Here is a 22,601-nt window from a genome sequence, read left to right as displayed (position 1 = left end):
CTCCCGTTCCCAGTGAAGGTCATCGAGAAGATAGTCAACGGACAACTAACCCGCAAACCTCGAGGAGAACAACATCCTGGACCCATACCAGTCCGGGTTCCGCAGCAACCACAGTACAGAAACCGCCCTCATCGCCGCCACCGACGACATACGGGCCCTGCTGGATAATGGTGAGACCGCTGCCCTCATCCTCCTGGACCTCTCAGCCTTCCGACACAGTTTGCCACCGCACCCTACGCACCCGCCTCCACATCGCAGGGATCCCAAACAAGGCTCTGGAATGGACCACCTTTTTCCTCTCCGATAGAACCCGGAGTGTCTGCCTCCCGCCTTTCCGATCCAAAGCCTCCGAGATCATCTGCTGCGTACCCAAGGATCCTCTCTCAGCCCGACACTGTTCAAGGTTTACATGGCACCCCTGGCCCACGTAGCCCGACAGCACAACCTCAACATCATCTCCTACGCCGACGACACCCAGCTGATCCTTGCCCTCACCAAGGACCCCGCCACCGCCAAAACCAGCCTCCACGAAGGCAGTCGCTGAATGGATGAAGAGCAGCCGTCTGAAGCTGAACTCTGACAAGACGGAGGTCCTCATCCTCGGCTCCACCCCCTTAGCCTGGGACAACTCCTGGTGGCCGACCTCTTTGGGAGCAGCACCGACACCCACCGACCACGCACGCAACCTGGGGTTCCCCCTTCGACTTCACTCTCTCCATGACCAAGCAAGTCAACGCTGTCTCATCCTCCTGTTTCAACACCCTCCGCATGCTCCGCAAGATCTACAGATGGATCCCCACCGAAACAAGAAGAATGGTTACCCAAGCCTTCGTCAGCAGCAGACTGGACTACGGAAACGCCCTCTACACAGGAACTTCAGCCAAACTCCTGAAACGACTACAACGCATACAGAACGGCTCTGCACGCCTGATCCTCGACATCCCTCGCCACAGCCACATCACACCTCACCTAAGAAAACTGCACTGGCTCCCTGTGAACAAAAGGATCACCTTCAAGCTCCTCACCCACGCACACAAGGCACTCCACAACACCGGACTGGCATACCTCAACAGACGACTCACCTTCTACACCCCGAACCACTAACTCCGCTCAGCCGACCTCGCACTCGCTACCGTCTCCCGCATCCGAAGAACGACCTCCGGCAGCAGATCGTTCTCCTACCTCTCCGCAAAGACCTGGAACACCCTTTCCATCCACCTGCGGCAGACCCCGGGCCTACTTATCTTCAGAAGGCTACTCAAGACCTGGCTGTTCGAGCAGTAGCAGCACCCTACATCCACAGCGCCTTGAGACCCTCACGGGTGAGTAGTGCTCTTTATAAATGCTCTGATTGGTTGATATAATACATTAAAACAGGGGCTACTCTCTACACACACCATATAACTAAGTGCACTCTCCTAGCACATGCTGCCTCTCTTCTTAAGTTATAGGAAGGATGAAACTTAGAGTCACCCCTACTTTAATTTGAACCTGTGGCTGCTGTGTGCACACAGATTTCTGGGGCCATCTGTTTTGGTGGCTTGTTGATCTCTGCCAATAACGGTGCTACATATCTAGCAGTTGCACTATAAATAATCGTATTTTGTCAAAAGTATCTGCTAGCATGTATTTTAGTATAATACATTAAAACAGGGGCTGCCCTCTATAAACAAGCACTCTCTCCTAGCACATGCTGCCCCTCTTTTCAAGTTATAGGAAAGATGAAACTTAGAGTCAGCCCTGCTGTCATTTAAACCTGTGGCTGCTGCGTGTGCACAGATTTCTGGGGCCATCTACAATAACAACACAAGAGCACAATACTGAAACATATCAATCTATGGATATTAGCAATTAACTTCTAATAGACTGGTTTATGATCAATACAGATGTGGAAGATTTATCTGATGCACTTCTGCCATATTTACCACAGACGTGAAGTAATATTTTGCAATGGCATTATTACAAAAATATTAAAAGATATTGCAACAGAATTAATATATTTATAAAACATGTATAAATGTACATCATAATATATGTTTTTTCACTCAACTTACTTTAAAGTACTAAAAATGTTAACTAAACATTCTTGCAATAAAATTTAAACTAACACACATTTGTCAGTTATTCCTGGACAAACCATTGCCAATATCTTTGGTTACACACTAATAAGCTGCCAAAAAAAACAACACATATGAGCAATGCCAATACCTCAAAAATAAAATCCAAACTACCAAGCTCTAATTGGGTGTTTTATGTATACTAAAAAAATATTACTGCACATTGCTCAGAAGGTACATTTTGTGTTTTTAGCCTTCAGGCTACTTTAGCATTAAAACTAATTGTAAAGCTGTTCCACATCTGCTTTTCAAGCAAAAAAGCTAGAACAAGATTTTTCAGTAGCACACACTTCATTTCTTTGTAGTAGTGTTTAGAAACATAGTTATGCTATAAAAACATTGCCATAGCCAACACGTCTAGCCTTTCAGAACATACAAGTATTTAGTTATGCAGCACAATATCCTTGGTGCAACAACATCAACTGTTGCATGCCTAAACACTTATAAGGTCCCAAAGGCGAGACCTATAGGCTATGCCAATGCTTGTCTAATACTCAATGTCTGCTGCAATGCATCACACTTTCCTACACTGTGCATAAATACCTGCAATTTTTGTACCTTTTGGCGACTAGCAGTAGGCGGCCATACGCTGTCTCTTGGGGATCGTGGTCCCTGGGTTAGCTGACATATCATGCCTGTCCTGTTAGCAATCAAGAAACGCTCCTATGAGTGCAACATTTCTCCTTTAAGTCGCCTCCCTCTGAGCTATACCATGCTCGGCCACCTTGCCTATATGGCATGGGGGGGAATGGCTGTGCCCAAGGCTGTGCCCACGCACCCCGCTGGGATGATTCCCATTCCTGTACCTAATTCTCAAAGTTTGGGTTCCCTGGGTTGGGTGGGTTTAGATGCTCAACCTAATTGGGGGGTTGGAGTGGGTTGGAGATTTTTCTCGCAGGGCTCTGAAACTGGCGCCTCCTGCAAGAGGCTTGCATCGTTTGTTCGGTTTTGATTTTGGCATGTTGTTGTGGTATGCATTCCGCAATGTACCGTACACTACTGCACTTACCTTCACTCTTTCCATGGACCGTAGGTACTACGCTACTCACCCTCTCCACGCTGCTACATGACCGACACTTCATTTTGGACCTGGAGCATTAGGGTTCTGAATGATCACTTAAAGGGACACCTTATGCATGCACAGCTTATCAGACACCAAGTTGATGTTTGTTTCTTTCAGGAGATGCACCTCCTTCCTGCTACTTCATCTAGGCTACTATCTTGTCACTGGGATTAATCGTACACTTCCTTCTATTCTAACTACTCACGCAGCATCTCTATCCTTTTCAGGAGGTGCCTACCCTGGCACTCATTCTTTCATTGACTTGGAGGGCCGCAATGTGATCCTTGCTGGTACACTTTACAATCAGCCGCTGATACTAGTGGCACTTTATGGCCCTAACTCTGATGATCCTGACTTGCTTACACACTTCTGGCAACTCATATCCTTCCTGGGGCCCCATTCCCTGACTTGGGGGGCAACTTTAACATAGCTCCCTCGCAGGCGCTAGACCGCTCTGGAGACCGCATCCAACACCTGCATACCACTACCCTCCTCCACTCTATTATGGCTGATAACTCCCTGCTGGACGCCTGGTGACATGCACGACCTGGCAAGCGCGAGGGAACCTGCATTACAGGCTCGTGTGGATCCAGGTCCCGCCTCGACCTCTGGATCACTACTCAAGATATTGCCTCTTGGACCACCTCCGTGGACCACATGGCCCGACCATGCCCCCGTGCGCTTATGTCTGCAACTCCCGCTCACACTTGCATGTTCGTGTGGCAACTACCCCCTAATGCCCTCTGTGACGTCGCCTTCCACGAGGACATACGAGGAGCCATCATTGCCTATTTCGAACACAACGCAGGCTCTTTCGAGTCGCCCTCAACCCACGAGGAAATTGCTCGGCACCCGGCACGGACTTCGTACACCTGGTCTGGTTGTGCTCCAGGGTTTTCTAGTTCTGGCTGGAGGTGTGCACCGCCATTAGCGAATTACACTGGAGCGTATCGCCCAGATCCCCTGCTGTGCCTCTTGGGTTATATCAGGCACGTATCAGATGCTAACTGCAAATTGACTGCGATGCTCCTGGTGCTTGCCAAGCGTCGGGTGGCCATTCAATGGGGATGTAAACTGTCACCCCAGGTCAAACGCAGCCCATTGTGAGACTCTCATCGGTGAATTCTGGGATTTGAGGTCAGCGGGTAGTAGACCCCCAGACATATGAGGCCCTCTCATTTCCTACCGCCACCAACATGCCACCACAGATGAACCTGCAACTGACTCCCCTATCACGGACGCTCAGATTGCCGGCGATGATTTCGCAAATGCAGATCCTACCCCTGGCCCTACTACTCGCATCCCATTCACAGTGCAACAACCATAGCTCCTATGTAGATGTACTGCGCCATGATAACATTGAACTACCAACTGCTCTGTAATTTCGATTTTACCTGAAAGTGCAAACATTATTATACTAACTGATGGAGTGACAACCTGTATCATGCCTTAAATTCATTTTCATTAAAGGTTATGAAAATCTCAGAATAAACTATTTATTTCCTTTCTGATAAAGTACCAGCTGCCCCATGTGCTTCTCCTTCAGCTGACAATATCTGCCCCCTGCCCTCGGTGTTGCTCTCTCACTCGGGTGTTATTTGTTCTCTCATTACTTTTCTCCCCCATCAAACTCGCTTGCGCCCATGTTGCTTTCTCCTTTGCACGCTGTTATTCCCCATCATAGCCAACTACCTGTTGCTCCCCTCCTTTTACTATCCTACCCCCTGCAGTCCTTCAAATAATTTGATTAGTAAGTTTGTTTGGAGCACTCAGCAGCTCTCATTTGTTCCTGGGCCACTCTACTTTAAGAAATGTGTTTTATTGCAACTGAAAGCTTATTTTTTTATTTACCGATCCAAGTGCCACCCACCATCTTAGAGTAAAAAAAAAAAATAATAGAATGGCCCACGTAATGCAGTAGGCATGCTTGGTGACGCATGTGTGCACCTAGGGAATGCTGGGGCTGCATCAGCTTGCCTTTTTTCCTCCCGACCTATTGCATTTGCTAGTGCTTTTTTGTGTGTTTTTTTTTGTTTATCCTTTTTACCTCCTGCCTGTGCTTCTTCCTCCTTGGGGGATGGTAAAATAAGTCATAAAAGAGGATAAAGCAGAGGGCACTGCATTACTCAATATCAGTTCAGATATCAAATCTCCCGTGGTTAACCCATTTTCAAGTACTACTTTCATCTTCGATGTTCTCATTTGTTTCACATGCCTCACCTCAAATGGGGAGATTTAAGATTTTGATTAAGTGTACTAAAGATCCACAGTAGGATCTCAAAGAGCTTGCTAGAACTCCAGAGTCTTCCTGATGTCCATTTGTGCCACTAAAAGAGCAGTACAGCTATGCTGTACCACTGGGCAAAGCAGAGAAGATTGGTTAAAGTTTTGATGAGGCAGACGTAGATGCGGTATAAGAATGGTATTCAGAGAAAGTGAAAACTGAAGTTCAAAGGAAATATAGTTGAGGTTCTTACACAATCTAACACGTCACTTGAAAAAATAAGATCCACTCAACGGTATTCTTATATATTAACCAAGTGGTGATTGATAATCCATTCAGATTTTCCTGTTGATACCTTTATGAGAAATGCTGTGTATAAACTACAAGACTATCCGGCAAAAGAAATAGGTCACCTCATTGTTTTATACCCCGTTAAACAACTTAGACCCATGACAGTGAGATAGTCCAGGATCTTTCTAAAGGCCCTTCAGACTTAGATATTAGATTGATTAGAGTTTGGGTGCCTACTTTTAATGCTTCTGAAACAAAGAATCAAAATTGCAAGCAAGTGCTCACTGTGTCAGGTCATCACGTGCATCCAAACATATTTAAGAGGAAGGGGGAGCGCTACCAGCCTTTTGTTGCGCTTTCACAATGTTGGTGAAATTAGCTAAAACCTCATAATGAGTTGGAAGAACAGTCAGGTAGAAGGCAGAGGGCAACAAGACATCCCCCAAGCCTGTAAAAGAAATGAATACACGTTACTACAAGAATATATCTGTTTGTACATAGAGAGGAGACCTACTGTACAAAGACTGGGTAGAGCAGATACTCTTAAGGAAAGGACACAGGATTCGGTTTCAAAATTACGTAGAAAAATAAACAAAAGTTACCAAAAGAACAACCACAACAGCTAATAGTTTGTGATGTCAAAGTGAAGACAATGAGGGTTCCAGCGAGAAACAAGCAGACAGATTAAGATGAGTCCATCAGCTGAACAACTTGCAATCAAGAAAAATAAGAGTCAGGGAACAATGCTGGAGGCTAATCAGTGCAGGCCAAGTTTAGGAGCAGCCATGTAAAAAAAAAAAAAAAAAGGTCACGGTCAAGGTCTGGACAAAAATTAGGAGCAAAGCAGTAAATCAGGACAGAACAAGTAGAAGTAAGTCAGAGCAACTCAGTGTCAAATACTTAGTGGATTCAATACACCAAGCAGAAAGAGACAGAGGTTCCAGAATCCAACAAGCCATTGCAGGAAGAAATTGCACTAGCCCTGCGGAAAGATGTGGAGTATCAAAGTAGAGCAAACATTATTGGCACAGTGCTTAAGTGTTTATCATATGTTGGGACACACTGTTTGAAAGGAAAGTGATCCCACTTTGTGCCCTTCCTAGATCACCTTTTGATCCCTAGCTTAGTCCTACGAAAAAAATGTAAAAGGAGCATTGAGCATGGGAAATAAGATAAAGCCTATCACATGCTCTTTCTCACACATGCTCCCTGCTTGAGCTTCCCTTTTCAGTCTCAGAGCTGGATATCAATTAGTGGGTTCTCAAGCCATAGTCGTCACCAACTGCTCAGTTCTCCAAGTATATTTAACACTCCCCCACGGTGCCAAATACTCTCTTCAGTAATCCTATTACTATTACTCAATGATTGAGGTCATGCGTTAGGATAGTATCCATTGCTTCTTTCTTTGGGTAGAAACACTCACAAAAAATACCTCTCTTGCTCTGCTTTTGAGCACTCTGGTTTCCAGGCATCGTTTCTTAGGTTAGTAGTCTAATTAGTACATAGGCTGGGTAACTGTTGATGAGACTAGACCCAATGAGCAAGAATACCGCTGTAATTACTTGCTGAAGTCATCTGTAGTCTCAACTCACAGTGTGCCTAGCAGGGTTGAATTATTGATATGGGAAGGCTTCTTCCACTGGCGTAATCTGTACCCCCATTTGAGACACACATAAGCTTAGCCCAACAGGCCTGAGTGCTGGCTTGGACCAGTAATTTCCGCTTCTCATCAGCAGTCTCTCTTGTTGGGTTTTCTTAGAAGAATAAGAGTGCAGTGTTGGAACTGGAATGTGGAAGTGACACAAAGTAAAAGTTCAAGGAGGCGGCAGTTGCTGTGTCGCCTGCTTCCATGCCAGTTGTATACTAAGATGCTTGAATAAATCAGCAAAATACTTAGTATGCTCGTGTCCTGGCATCTTTTCATTAATATCTTTAAGGGGCTATCCATAGTCATGATCTGGACAAAGACACTTTCTTAATTTCAACTGTCTTGAATTACCTATATTGAGGTTTCTAATTACCTAGTTGAAGCATGCTATATACTCCCTCTTTTGTTGTGACTCACCTAAGATTTACCCAGGACCTCCCTCTGCATGCTTTCTATTCCCTCAGGATCTGAAATTGTCAAAGTGTTTTGTGTGCAATTAATCAATTTTTTGGTGGACAGATGTCCGAGATTGCACTGGACTAAAAAAGGACAAGGCTTCCTAAAAAGGGCAGAACAGGGTGCTCTGTATAACAATTCTAAGCTCCCTAAATACAAAGTTGAGTCGAGGCGAATTTGTTACGTGAGTCGGCTAGGTATCACTCTTCTTTATAACTGGACAAACCATATATTGGAGTATAGATGTTCCAGGGAAATCTACACTTCACATTAATGAAAACCTCTTGACATTTTCATTCTCCAGCCATCAGAGGAAAGTATCCTTCATATATATATGTGTATCCTTTATATATACATATATATATGTGTATCCTATATATATATATATATATATATATATATATTCACTGAAAAAACCATAGGTTTCACACATGTTATAGTTAGTGGAAATTTTACTGATAAAAAACCAATGAAATTGCCCCGTTATAGTTAGCGCAGGCAACTATAACTCACGCGACCGCAATCTTCTGCTGATGACATATGTGTCTTTATGAAAAGCAAAATATTTGTAATATATGTATAGCTAAAAATGTATGGAAGAAGACATGGGCATATAAGTGTCTAAATACAGTATTAGCATCAGCAGAGGATTGCGGTCGCGTGAGTTATAGTTGCCTGCGCTAACTATAACGGGGCAATTTCATTGGTTTTTTATCAGTAAAATTTCCACTAACTATAACATGTGTGAAACCTATGGTTTTTTCAGTGAATTTGCAAGGTTTTTTAAATGCTAATTCCTAACTATAACGTGTGTGAAACCTATGGTTTTTTCAGTGAATTAGTACGGTTTTTTAAATGCTAAGTTTTTTTCCCTTATAATAAGCCCTGTACATTTGGTGGCCTACGGCCACCAAAAGCACAGGGGGTGGGGTAAGTGTGGATAGTGTTTTTTTCCATTGTAATAAGCCCAGCACATTTGGTGGCCTTCGGCCACCAAAAGCACAGGGGGTGGGGTAAGTGTGGATAGTGTTTTTTTTATTTTTATTTTTTTACCGTACGCTTACCGTAAGCGTACGGTAAGCGTACCCCGCGAAATTGCCGAAAAAAAAATAAAACCGTTTTTGCACTTGAGGGATGTTTGGGGACTCCCTCCACATGACTATGTGGGAGGGAGTTGTCAAAACAGCCCCTTTACATGTTTTTGGGCTTCCGATTTTAAAAATCTCTCTCAGTGCGAGAGACAAAATGGCGGCCGCCGCTTCCTGGTTTCGGCCGATTCGAATGTTTACTAAGATCTAAGAGCCAATCAGAATCGCGCTCGCGCACGCCACCGTACGCTTACCGTAAGCGTACGGTAAGCGTACCGTAAGCTGGCTCAGATATATATATTGATTTAAAGGCTATTTTCTCAGAATCTACTGAACAGATTTACACCAAACCTACAAAAGGCACTTCCTTGACCTAGGGACTACCTCTCTGCCAAAATTTGAGTAATTCTGTTCAGCCATTCGGGCTGTAGCTCGTTCTAAAGGTCCTATGGAAAAATGCATGGGAAAAACGCGTTTTGGGACCCCCCTTTTATCTCAGCCCCCGCTTGACGAATCCCCCCGAGACTTTCAGGGTAGGAGCGGAGCGTAGCGCCCCACCTATTTTGAGAAATTCGCGAGGATTCGTCGACCGGCGCCAAAGTTATTCAAAATAGAATGTTGAGGTTTTCCTATGGAAACGTGGTCCTAACTATAACTACCTACTGGCTATCGCCAGTAGGTAATATATATATATATATATATATATATATATATATATATATATATATATATATATATATATCTTCCCCCCCCCCCCCCCCCACCCCGGAGCACTCCGGTCGAAGTTAGCTGGGATTCTGTGGAACAGACAACAGATAATCCCTCCTTATCCTGACTCCCCCTCCAATAAACAAGTGTTGGGATAAGTTTTAGGAGCATACCAACAACAGCCTAGGCACATCAGTTCTTTCTTTAGGAAGACTAGGTTTCAAGTGATTAACAACTTCCAAAACCATCTACAGATGCAAGGCTCAACAGACAAATTTATAATTTGCACTTATGTTCTTGTTATATTGTGAGTGCAGGGACCTAGTTTGTCCCCTCGGAAAGTTTACCTTCCAACTTAGAAGATTTTCTGGAGAAAAATCCTCATCGGCCTGTCGTTTGTGGGTCGGGCTCTAGGGTGGTTCCGCAGGAGGACACAACAACGGCGACCTGGTGAAGCATGGGACCTTGATGGGAGCCTCGGCTCCAGGGCAGATTAGGCACAGATGTCATCAGGAAATTCTGAATGGCAAAGTCTGGGATATGTACACGGTAAGGTCGTATTGGTGGTCGGATGCTCTTCGACGTCAGCTTCTATGAAGTCCCTCTACATTCGGACATAGAAACTTTTCTGAAAGTTGAAATTCCTTCGGCCGGGGAAACAAGTGAGCTGAATCTGATCTGCGATTCAACATCACGGCTGAGGGCCTCATCTCCACTGCTTCTTTGGGAAAAGTTCTGAAAATGTTTCTGAGAGTCAAGTTTTCCAGATTTTACGGTTAGATGCATACACTAACACCCGCCAGGGGACAATCACCTTGTGGACTCCCCTTGAGGGTCAAGTCTTAATCTCCCAGAAACCACATGATAGGGTCCGGGGCAGATCCATCTGGAATTTGTCAGATGGACTCATGTAAAAAGTAGGCTTCTTGCAGCTTTTGTGGCCCTGTAGCTTAACAGGACGTCAGCCAACAGGTACTTGAAGTCCAATTGTCTGTCCTGGTTACAGGTAGGAGAAGGTGCAGCCCTTGGAGTCTCTCTCTACAGATTCAATTGCAGGTGCATTTCTTTTTCTGTCTTCCACAGTTCCAGATGTGTTTTGAAGAAGGTATCAATGGGTGCCCCATTTATGCTTGGCACTAGCTCGTAGTTTGGGTGACACTCCCTGACCAATAGGGAAAATGTTCCGTGGCAACCCTACCCAAACGTTGACAAAATGGGCTGCCCCTTTTAAGCTTGTACAGTTTGTAGGAGCATCCCCTGGGCCAATCTGTCAGTAGGAGGTCACACCTCCTCCCACCCAAGGCCTTTTTTGTTCCCTTTGCAGGGAGACATTCACACACCCTTGCAGGAGGCCAGCAGGCTGCCAGGTAACATTTGGGGATTAACTCTGAAAATGCTACTAGAGGCTTTAGGCAGAAAATAGTGATGTGCCGATTTCTGAACTAGTTAGACAAAATTCAATTTTAGCATTAAGCTGGATTTTGTTTAATCAGAAAAAATGTTTGAAATATTTTTTGTGCTAGTGGCAAACTGAGGTTAGCTTTATTGAGTGTAGCAAAGTAACCCCCTGTTTTCTATGGCACAGACCGCTTTGCTGTAGTGAAAAACTACTTTGGAGATTTTTCACTGCCAAGGCATGTAAACCATTGTGAAACTTAAGTACACATGCCTTACTTTTGAAATACCTTGCCCTATGGACATTTAAGGCCTACCTTAGGGATGACTTATAAGTATTAAAAAGTTAGATTTAGACCGGTCTAAAGGTTTGTTTTTGCCAAGTCGAATTGGCCGTTTTAAAACTGCCTACCATGGCTGCAGGAACAGTCCTGGAGACACACTTTACATTGTTACTTTAGTGCTCCAGACCCACTTGTGCTCCAGAACCACCCGTGACATTAAACTTACAGGCCCTAGATACACTTTTTTTTACCATATACTAGAAAGCTATAGGTAAGGTAAATATTCCAATCCGGAGGGTAGCCAATCTGACATGTTTTAGGGGTTGTAGCACACGCACTGGGCATTGGACAGAACAGCAGTGCCTCAGTGTGCGAAGTAAAAAATGAAAAGAAAAAAAAAACAGCATCAAAGTCCAGCAAAAACTCATGGTGACCACACTAAAAAGTGCCTTTTTCTACACTTACTATCCATACCACTTGTAATTTCTGGTGTAAACAGATTAATTGAATTTAAGTAATTTACAAAATTGAGCAGGCAAGAGGAGAAATTCAGGTTAAAAAGTAACCACAAATCACAAAGAAAATATAATTAACATTCAGTCACTGCAGGTTGATATTTACGTAGCAACTTCAGCTCTTTAAAGATGCACCATGCAATTCACAATTCTAAACATCTCTCTAAACATTCTAATAATACAGCAAGCTGCAAAGGACCTAGACCTGCAGCTTAATTGATAATCTTATTTCTTGCTGGGTTAGAAAAGCAAGGTGAAAGAGGCTGGAAGGAGGACAGGTTACTTTAATCAGCCTTGCTATTTCAATCACATTACAGAGTATGTTCATGTCCTTCCAGCCTACTCATGGATTTCTGCGTCATAAGGCACATACCATGAATCATGCAGTCCTCTTGAGGAACTTATAGAGCTTAAATTTACAGAGCTTTAACAGTTTAAGATAAAAGCAGTAACTTTGTTGTAGCAGGCCTACCAAATTCGGAAAAATGAATGCTTTGACTAATCAGAGGTAAAAATCCCAGATCTGCAACAGTTTTTACAAACAAAGAAGTGGCTTACTTGCTAACTTCGTGACAAAAAGACGCTACTTCATCATCCAGATCTTTAATTTCTTGCAAAAACCTATTTCCTTCAGAAGCAACTGCATTGGTCCCATTCTCAACCTGCAATTTGGCAAGAATGAAATACATTACACAGTGGAAAAGGATATAGTCACTCCATTTGTGATTCTATCATTTAAAGTAAAGCAGTCCCCTCCCCCCACTAAACAGGACTGTATAACGGATGTCTTTGCATGCAGATTTCATTTCAACGATGGGATGGACAGACTGATGTATTGTAACAAAACAGTTTTAAAATCTATAAGGTTAAAAATGTTGCTGAAGAAGCTGGATGACTAAAAGAGTAGAAAAATGTCCATTACGTTCTTTGATTTGTCAAAATAGTTTACCCTCCAAATTTCAATTTCTACTACTGAGCTTTGGTCTAAATTATTGCCGCATTGTGCAAGGTTTTAATATTGGTGTTGGAAGTTTTTTGGGGATTTTTGAGCAGAAACCAACTTTTAGAATCCCTCATGTGCCACTTTGGTTCATGGTCCCACCCAGTATTAGTCACAAATATTAAGAAACGTGATTCTAGAAACCCTGAAAATAGACTTGTATGGAGGTCTTCAGACAAGGTGAAGCATTACAGAAGTTTTTGAGCCTCTGATCAAACAACCTATGGCAATGGGATGAAATGCCCATAAATCTGACATGTAGGGGGCACTTCACCTTTTACAGACTACTGAGCAGCTGCAGTGTTAAGCGTTTGAAAAGTGATGAAACTACTAAATTTCGTTGCAGTTATTCCACAATTAAGTTGCTCAGTATCCAGGATACTACAGATTTCCGGCAGCCAAAAGAATAAAAGTAAAGATGTGATAGGAGCATTGCAAAAATCTAATTTTAAATGTTCATTTGCTCTTTAGGGGACGATCAAATGAAGCAACTGGACAGATTTGTTAGAAGAAGACAAATGCAAGTGGGAAGAAAGCAGTAGGTTAAAAAATTATCTACTTTTAAATTAGACAGCATTTTGGATTTCAACAAATAATACACTCAACCGATTTCCATAAAAGGTTCTCATCTTCTCCGATTCAAACAAAAAATGTTTCCTAAAGAATATTAAATACTGTGTGATTCAAGTCAGAAGCCACACAAACAACTGAGGGAAAAAATGTGTGGGAAGCTTTGCAACAAATTAACAATATAAGATCAAAAGGAAGCACTATTTAATGAAAGCACCTAACACTTAACCCGGCATTTAGAAAGTGTAAACTAATCACCAATAAGGGTCTCAAGGTGCTGGGGGCCATTGGGGATATTAAGTGAGCTATTGCCCAGAGTCCCATGATGGGGAGCTGAGCTGCCACCGGCAACAAACCGTGAGCCCTGCACTCCGGAGTTGGCCGCCCTGGCCGCTATGCCACACCTCTCCTTTAATTAAAGAAATTAATGAAGACTGACAATGTGAAAAGTCTATCATCTTGAGAATTGTCCAAAAATGGCTGAGATGGACACTTTTTGGTATGCAGGTAAGGGTAGAAAGTTGTACTTTAATATAAAAATTGAAGGGCAAATTCAGTCAAATAAAGTAGATAAAGCGGCATAGCTTCTTCTGGGCATGTTACTCAGGACACTTGCTTCTCCAGTCACCAAAAATAGACTTTCTTCTGCTTGTAGGTATAGAATGATCTATGGAAGGGCACTTTGCTTATTTAAGACAGTTATTACAGTCATTGGAAAGGTTCAAGTAGCGGTACTGAAGGTGCTCTGAAGGTAAGTAGTGATGCACAGCGATGGCAGGCTGAGATGAAGCATCTCACCTGACATCCTAAAAAGAAGATATGGGCTGCATTAGGAAGTTTTCTCCATGGCTCACTCGAAGAATAGGTGGATCAGGTCTGAATATGACCATTAGTAAGGACTGCATTGAACAAAAAGGATCATCCTTGGTGTGCAAGGCCTGAAGTTGGCAAACAATTTCATAATTAGGGAACTAGAGGAAACAAATGTCTTTTACTAATCTACAGCAAGAGTGTTATCTTTGCAATGAGAGTCTGGGCACCTCAAGCCTTCATCTTGGATGTCATTGGTCTCAAAAGCAAAATAATAAATAAAAGATAAAAATCAATATGCTGCGTGACTGATGAGCTATATTGCTTTCCTTGGAAGGTGGATTTAGGTGATGTTCCTTCACAGCACCGAATGCGTACTCGGGCCTTGGTCCACACCCCTCTTGACTAAATTCTGGATCTTATTACCCTGGACTGGTGATGTAATACATGACAGTAGAATCGTTATTCTTTAATAACATGGAGCTGAAGGAAATCCCAAGAGGAGGGGGCGGGTGAGACTAAGGAGATGAATGGAAGCCCTCAACTCCAACATGTTGATGTGTTGTTTCTCTTCAATACTGACCATTTTATATGAAGAGATGAGTTGCCTCTCTGGGCTTTCTAACCTTCTACGAATTAATTTGTTACTATTCTCTGGCCAGAAGGACTTTTCTAGAACAAGCATATTAATGCTTGGACACCATGAGGTCAGTCTTCCCAGTCTCCTGATGTTTGACACCACTGGTCCTCCATGCATTTTTGTTAGTGTTGCATTAGCATGCTGTGATTGGGAATATGAATATATAATATTTCTTATAGCTCAGAGAAGAGACTTTCCAGACACCAGCCAAGAATGGCTGCTTTAACAGAAGACAGTCTTTTCTCCGAATTAAACTCTCTAACGACTGTCATGTCCAACATTGTAACTAGGTATTATACTATAATACATGCGATTCTGTAATTTCCTGTATAACCAGTAGTCACAAATTACTTTATAATCAGCAACTGTTTTTTAATCAGAGACTTATGACGCACCCAGTTGCAGATTATAAAGAAAAGATGTCAGAACTCGACTATTATAAGTTATCACAGTCGAGTTCGGACATCACAATGCCTGCTACCAGTCAGTAGCTGAGGTGAAAGGCATGTCAGGTCATGGAGCAGCTGTTTAAAGCAACACAAATAAAACGTTGCTTTTCTTCCTTCGTCTCTTTAATTTAATAGCTTACAATGACAAGCAAATGTTTATATTTTGCCCTCCTAGAAAAGCTAGAATCTTTCTGCATGTTGCTACACATTCCGACCTACTGCAAAGCTAGAATCTTTCTGCATGTTCCTACACATTCCGACCTACGGCAGCTTATTTTTAAAAATAAATCTAACTTGTATTAAAATATCTGATTGCAAAAAATATCTAAAAGGTTTTTGATGTGCTTAATTTTGAACTAGAGATTTTATTTTTACTTGTAATGTTTGCAAAGTGCTTGCTCTTTCATATGAAAGCTGCGCACTAAGGTTTTAAGTGGTTTGTGGGAAAGGTGATGGTGAGACCATGTATTATATGGGATAAAGTACCCACCAGCCTACATGATAAGGATATTGCAAGTCACCTCGGGGGTCCATTACCTTATAAAGGAACTCGAACTTTGGCCTTGTTACTCTATATGGTTATGGAACTCCTCAGTGACTAGCAGGAGTGGGAACAGGAATAGGAGTGCAAGTATAGGAGTCTTCATTAACCTAAAGTTCAGACCCTCAAAATTAACTGAAGGATTTAAAATAAATAATAAAATAAGGATACAACAGGACAACCAAGAAACGAGCGGGTCAACACGTGGGAGAGCTGTTAAACAACCAGGGTATATGCACTGTGCGGGGTTTACCTAGAAATGACAAGGGCACCACCCCTGGGGGCAGGGTTAACCAACCAGGATACGTAGGATCACAATAAATGGGGCTTACTACCATACAGTTACAAATCCAGCATGAATACTTTCCGTATTGCGAAAGGACTGCAAAAAACTTGAACGCACTTGGAGAAGGGACTACGACTTGATGGCTAAAGAAAAATATCGTTTGGCCATTAAGAACTACCAAAAAAGGATCCAGGTGGTCCGAGCCACTTTCTATGTGTCACAACTTGCAGGCAGTGGGAATAAGGCTAAATGTATATTTTCCTTAGTTGCCTCATTAACGACAGCTCCTACGGAGCCTTTTATTTCATCCAACAAGCAATGCGATGATTTAGCGGCATATTTCATTTCCAAAGTGGAAAGGATTTATAAACAATTTCCCGCGTCAATACAATCTACTGATTCGGTGGAGGCAACGGCCTTGCTTATTGGATAAGTTCCCGCTGATCGTGCCTGCCCAGCTGGAGGCACTCTGTTTTAAAATAAAATCTGGTTCTCCCCTTGATCCGCTTAGGCCAGGTCATTTTCTTAAGCTTCTTCCTACAATTCAGGGCCCTCTGTGTGACATCTTAAATGCTTCATTGACCACAGGAATCGTGCCCACTGCTTGGAAGATAGCCAAAGTCCTGCCTTTAATAAAGAAACCCAACTTAGATCCAGATCGTCCTGAGAACTATAGGCCTATCTCCCGCCTACCTTGGGCATCGAAGATTCTGGAGACATATGTCAATGCCACGCTCTCCAACTTCCTGTCCTCTAATAACATCTTGGATCCCTCGCAAAATGGCTTTCGCCCCGGTCACAGCACTGAGTCAGCACTGTTGGCCGTGACAGAACATCTTTGGCCATCTTTGGATAATGGGCACACTGCGGCTTTAATCCTGCTAGACTTGAGTGCCGCATTTGACACCGTGTCCCATGCCATTTTGCTGAGACGATTAGAGGAGGTTGGGATCAATGGCTTGGCCTTACACTGGCTGGCATCCTTCCTAGAGGATAGGACTTTCGAGGTTTCTGTGCCCCCGTTTTCCTCAGGGACTTTCAAGGTGAGACAAGGTGTACCTCAGGGCTCATCTTTGAGCCCTTTGCTTTTTAATATCTACGTGCTGCCACTGGCTCTTCTCGCAAAGAGCCGTGGTTTGACCCTTGTCTCTTATGCTGACGATACACAGTTGGTGGTAGCCCTGTCTAGCAATACCGTTAGGGGTAATAACCTAGACGCCACCCGCTTCTGCACCAATTTGGCAGCAGTGGCGGACTGGCTTACCATCAACTGTTTGCAGCTGAACGCTGAGAAAACGGAAATTCTGCTGACGGGGAAAGACCAGGGTCTTTGGAGTAATGATTGGTGGCCCCAGAGCCTTGGACATGCACCCCCTCCAAAGACGGTGGTGAAAAACCTCGGTGTTTGGGTAGATAGCAATCTTAACTACCAAACCCAGACTAAGAAGGTGGCTGGCACATGTTTTGGGCTGCTTAGGAGCTTTAAGTCTATTTTTAAGTTCTTTGATGCCCCTACTAGACAGCTGATTATTCAAGCCACAATCCTGTCACGGCTGGACTATGCTTCGACTCTCTATTTGGGGGCCAATAAGGTTGAGGTCCACAGGTTACAGAGAGTCCAGACCGCTGCGGCTAGAATGTTGCTAGGTCTACGTAGATCTAGCTCTGCCTCGGATTCAATTCGAAGACTACACTGGTTGCCTATGGAAAGACGTATAGAGTTCAAGGCACTTTGTGTGGTCTTCAAGGCATGGAAGCTGGCTTCTCCACAGATATTAACAGACCTGATCCAGCCTTATGAGCCCACGCGCCAACTTCGATCCTCTAGCCAAAACCTGTTGAAGGTGCCACGGGTTAAGAAAACCAGGGCAGGCGGTAGATCTTTTAGGTATAAGGCAGCCAGGCTGTGGAATTCTCTCCCAGCATTTATTCGTGGTCTAAGGGATTATCTGCCTTTCAGGAAGGCCCTTAAGACCCATCTCTTCCCCAAAGTCTAATCTGTGTTGGAAGGTGTCTTGAGGGCTTAGTCCTTGTCAGGAGCGCCGGGACGCCCGTTTGTTGGGGCAGCTGTTGCGCTATATAAATTGTTATAACATAACATTAAGTAACAGTGGAAGAGGAATAAAAGTTGGTATCCTGGTCAGACACTAGAAAATATTTTATAAGCACAGATTTCACCCACTTCTCCTAGACCAAAGAAGGACTAATTTTCGGCAGGGTTTCCACCCCAAGCCTCCATCGTGCTTCTGACCGCTCCTAAGGCATTAAATGTTCTCTATTTTAATAGGTCTCTTTTTCTGCTGCAGCAGCTGAAGGAGTGGAAAACTGAGCAGCAGACTGCCCCTCCCTTCCGAGTTCTCAGTGGATAACGCAACTTCAACCATGAAAAGGCTGCACAGTCTGCGGCACTGGTAGCATGGTTAATTTTAGCAGTAATGAAACAGTCACAGATGCGGCAGTACTGCTGGTGGATCTGAGGCACCACATCAGACAGCTAAGGAGCACACTGTGGCCCTACTGCCTTTAACGCACTCAAGCAGTCTGCCTTCTTGCAAAAGCGGTTAGAACCATCATAAGGCATGTCCATTACAGCAAATTGGACATCTACAGAGAAGCCTGTAAAACTCACCCAGGTATGTCTCCAAAGGGTCACACCATTGGAAAGTGCTCGACTAAGGTAATCTGTGGTATCTAACCCACATCTGTGAATTTGGCACATTGCAGCCATCCAGAATTTCGTGTGTAAGGGCGTCTAGTACAGCAGGTAGGATCTGAGCAACAGAATCCCAACTACCCAGTAGGCCCAGTATGCAGCTGGCACGGACAGATCGTTAGGCCAGGCCAGCTGAGGAGAACATGAGCTTCTCAAATGTTTAAAGACACTAAGACTCTCTATCCATGGGGGTGGTGTAGGAAAGGTATTGGAGTTGACCATGTTCCTAGATACCTGCACCCACAAGCTTTCCAGACTAAGGGGTAGGGCGGTGGCATTACGCAATATGCCTGTTCACCAGGGGCCTTGCAGATGGTTTTGATAATGTCCAAAGAAGTGCATCCGTGAGGGCCTCATTGCAATGTAGCAGAGACTCAGTATTAGTTTGTCAAGACTGGAGAACTCCAGTGAGGATCTTGGTTTTCAACTTTGTTGTAGGCAACTGGAAGTCAAGAACCTCAGCTGTCCTCTGCATCAATAATGCACAGGAGGCACTTTCTTCCGCAGCCTGCCCTGTTGGAGAGATAAGCCAAGTGTCTGGGAAGGTACTGAGGTTACTGGCAGCTTACAGCTCATCATACCAATTGTAGTCTGTAACAGGTTGAGCAAATTTAACCCCTTCATCATGATAGTCGCTACCGAAGCCTGTGCCAAAAAGATTGCGGATGATCTGGGCCCTTCCTTGAGGCAAGGGCAATGCAATCGAGTCTGATGGGTTGCCAGAAGACTGCAATTCAGTGGGATCACGGCGCAAACTCGGTCTAATTGGATTTGGAGGGCACCATTGGATGCTATATGTCGTCAGACGACGAATATGCATGCATCGGAGTCGATGCTCCTTTGTCTGCAATGGGTTGTGCCACCTAGACTGGCTTCTGCACAGAAGACGGCACGGAGCCCGTAACGGGTTCAGAGGTTCCAGCTGGTTCCGAGGACAGAAACATCAGCGGACTTCCAAGTGGAGGTGCTGAATGTTTCTTGTGACCCAGAAGGTGCACCAAAAGGAGTTGGCAGATGCCAAAAAGACAGAGATAGGGTCAAGGAAGTCAAAGACTTGCTGCAGCATCGCGAAGGGATCTCAAAATTGGGACTGGCCCAAGGCGAGAGTTGGGATCAGCACCGAAGGAGGTTGCGTACGGGAGCAAGATCAAGAGGCATGTTTACGCCCTTACGCCTTCTTATGAGTTTGAGAGGGTGGGATAGGCAGAGGCTCGCTTGGAGTCTTGAGCTTCTGTTTTTTTACCTACACGAGGACTTCAATCAGAATGAAGATCTGCTGAGGGAATGACTTAAGGAGCTCTAACGGGACCTTCCCTTCTACTTCAACGGGTCACAGCATAGAGCCCTCCAGTACTTGGGGATATATAGCTTTACCTTATGATCCCAAATACCCGTTGGGTCATCAAGGCACAGTCATTAGAGGTTTTGGAGTCGTATTCTGACTCCAAAGACAAATTTACTGGAACTCAGAAGAGATGAAGAGTAGCTCTGGAACTGCATCTGGTGGCACACAGAAAGGAACTGACGTTGGCAGACATGGGTCGAGCTTAGATGTAGCTCCTCACGTTTTCTGCGGAACAACGTCTGCACAGATGATCCAGTCTAAAGCCTCAGAATACTCAAAAGGTGAGGAATCTGTGGTTAGAAGTATCCATCAGTAAAGGTCAAATGGTTCTATCTACGACTTGTGCTATTTTGGGCACAGCATACTCATTGATACAACAGTCATGAATGGAGTAAATGTAAATGTTGTAAGCTTGTAAAGCGCACAGCTGCCCACCAACGGGGGCGTCCCGGCGCTGTGGACCGCTGGGGAACCCGTCCTGGCTATCCCTGTGAGATGGTCCCTTTCTAGGTATCTCCAAGGTGAAACCAGGCATCCCCAGCGTCTGTGGGGGGCCGTTGTAGAGATGAGGCAAGCTTAATGCCCAGAGTTGCCGAGTGTGTTCCTGGTTAGAGTAGGTACCGAGGCGAGAATTATCAAGTCCATTTTGACCCTGGTCCACGACCCTGCCGCGTCGGGAATTGAACCCTGGTCCATGGCCGATTCTCTGAGCTCAACATCCCTTTGTGCCAGATAAAAGTAGCTAAACCACCATGCTGAACTGTAAGCGAAAATTCATGATCTTAAATATAGGAAAACAGATCTCTCATGCAGATTGGTATGTGAATGTAAGGACTGTCTAAACTAACAGCGTAACTGCACTTTCTTTAATGAAGCTCAGCTTGGCCAACATTTCTATCTATTTGAACCCTTTCTGTCTCAGATACGTCAGGAGTAGAAACCTTTTTTTCTTTAGGATTTTGAAACTCATGACCACTTTCTGTGGAAAGCACTTTTTCTCCTCTACTTATTGGCTAGGAGAGAAGTTCAAGATCCAGATATGTTGTGTGGAAAAAACCGAAACCTACTCTTGCATCCAATCTACAGAACATGTACCGTGATTTCTGTCATGCTGTGAGAGGACTGGAAATTCGCCCTCTCATAGGCATTCTGGTGGCAGTGTGATGGAGTAATTTTAGAGGTGATGGTGCTTTTTGCAGCAGGAGAAAAGTGTGGGTACCCCTACCTCCAAATGGTTTTTGCTGCTAATCATTGCAGCAGTTGTGAACAATTACAAGGAGGCGTATGAAAAAGCTGCTCTTCTCCAACCCGCCAATCGAACACTTCAATGTTTTTATCTTGGTTTTTAAACTTGGCATCTATTTACCTGAATTATTATCAAAGAGAAGGCAGCCCACAAAAGACTGTTGTAGTATTTGTTTCTAAGCTTGTGGTATAGCAACAATGAACTCAGCTGTGGCCTTTGCAGGCTTAATGGTTCGGATCTGAAGTAACCATATCCTCACAAAGAATCTCTTGGAAACACTATTTTCCTCCAGGCAAGAGAGACCTTTGATGCCCAGAGTTCACAAGTAGAACAGCGTCATAAGTCATGAATGTAACTAAGGTTTGGCACAACACCCTGTCCACCAAGTGCCCATCAACTCAACTTCTTCTGTTTTCTTTCTTAGGCGGTGCTATAAATGTAGAGTATAAAGTAATGCATTACTGTTGCTGCCAAGGATGAGTTCTATGCAAAATTAAAGGATTCATCTCCAGTGCTCTATAATTATTCTCTGGTTACTTCTCCACAGGTCCTCAAAAGTGAAAAACAACCATGGTAAAAGCTAACAGGTCTCACCTATGAAGACTTATGGGCTTAGTCAATATTTATTTTAGCCATGTTGTACAGCAGCATGGCTGAAAGTTAAAAAAACAAAACTATGACGAGGCCAGCATCAACCACATTACGGCATAATGTCTGGGCCCTCCAAAAAACATATATATGTATTTTTTGTAATTCTCTGGATGTTCAAGAAGCAGGACCAAGTCACCAATCCAATAGGATATTTTAGCAAAAGCTTATTTATTTTCAATAATGACACCCACACCTTTTGCAGACGTTTAATGGGAAAGAGGATTCCTCTATTCAATAGGGCAAAGAGAATGATTCAAAATAGCAGTTTTATTATTCATAATGACACTCATTTTTGGGGGATTGGAGTTTTAGAAAATTTCTACTCTTCAAATTGTAGATGAATTGCAGTGTACTGAAAGTTTTTTCAAGAGGCTAGGGTACCATCTAGTCTAAGGAATAACAGAGCCATCTGCATAATTATATATTTAGCAATTCATATTGCATAGGACCTGAATAAGGGGTCTAATATAGAGGCTAAACAAATGCAGTGGTATTGAGGAGCACTAATCAAAATGGACCGTAGGTGACGCTAAAAAGACCTCGGCAAACCGACTGCGTTTG

The 22,601-nt window shown here is 43.8% G+C and overlaps 1 protein-coding gene across 4 annotated transcripts in view; it reads right to left on the bottom strand.

Annotated features, from left to right (window-relative positions):
- Positions 1-22,601, bottom strand: part of PIK3C2A (phosphatidylinositol-4-phosphate 3-kinase catalytic subunit type 2 alpha) — a 780,848-nt gene that overhangs the window by 679,312 nt on the left and 78,935 nt on the right. For all 4 annotated transcript variants that reach the window (XM_085648082.1, XM_085648085.1, XM_085648083.1 and 1 more), the window contains one exon: positions 12,348-12,451. In XM_085648082.1, coding sequence (XP_085504208.1) covers positions 12,348-12,451 — 104 coding nt within the window. The remainder of the gene's footprint in view (positions 1-12,347; positions 12,452-22,601) is intronic.

Source organism: Triturus cristatus, chromosome 3_2, assembly GCF_964204655.1.
Source record: "Triturus cristatus chromosome 3_2, aTriCri1.1, whole genome shotgun sequence".
Classification (NCBI taxonomy): domain Eukaryota; kingdom Metazoa; phylum Chordata; class Amphibia; order Caudata; family Salamandridae; genus Triturus; species Triturus cristatus.
The sequence above is the reverse complement of the archived record's forward strand: the minus strand, read 5'-3'. Positions and strand labels throughout refer to the sequence as shown.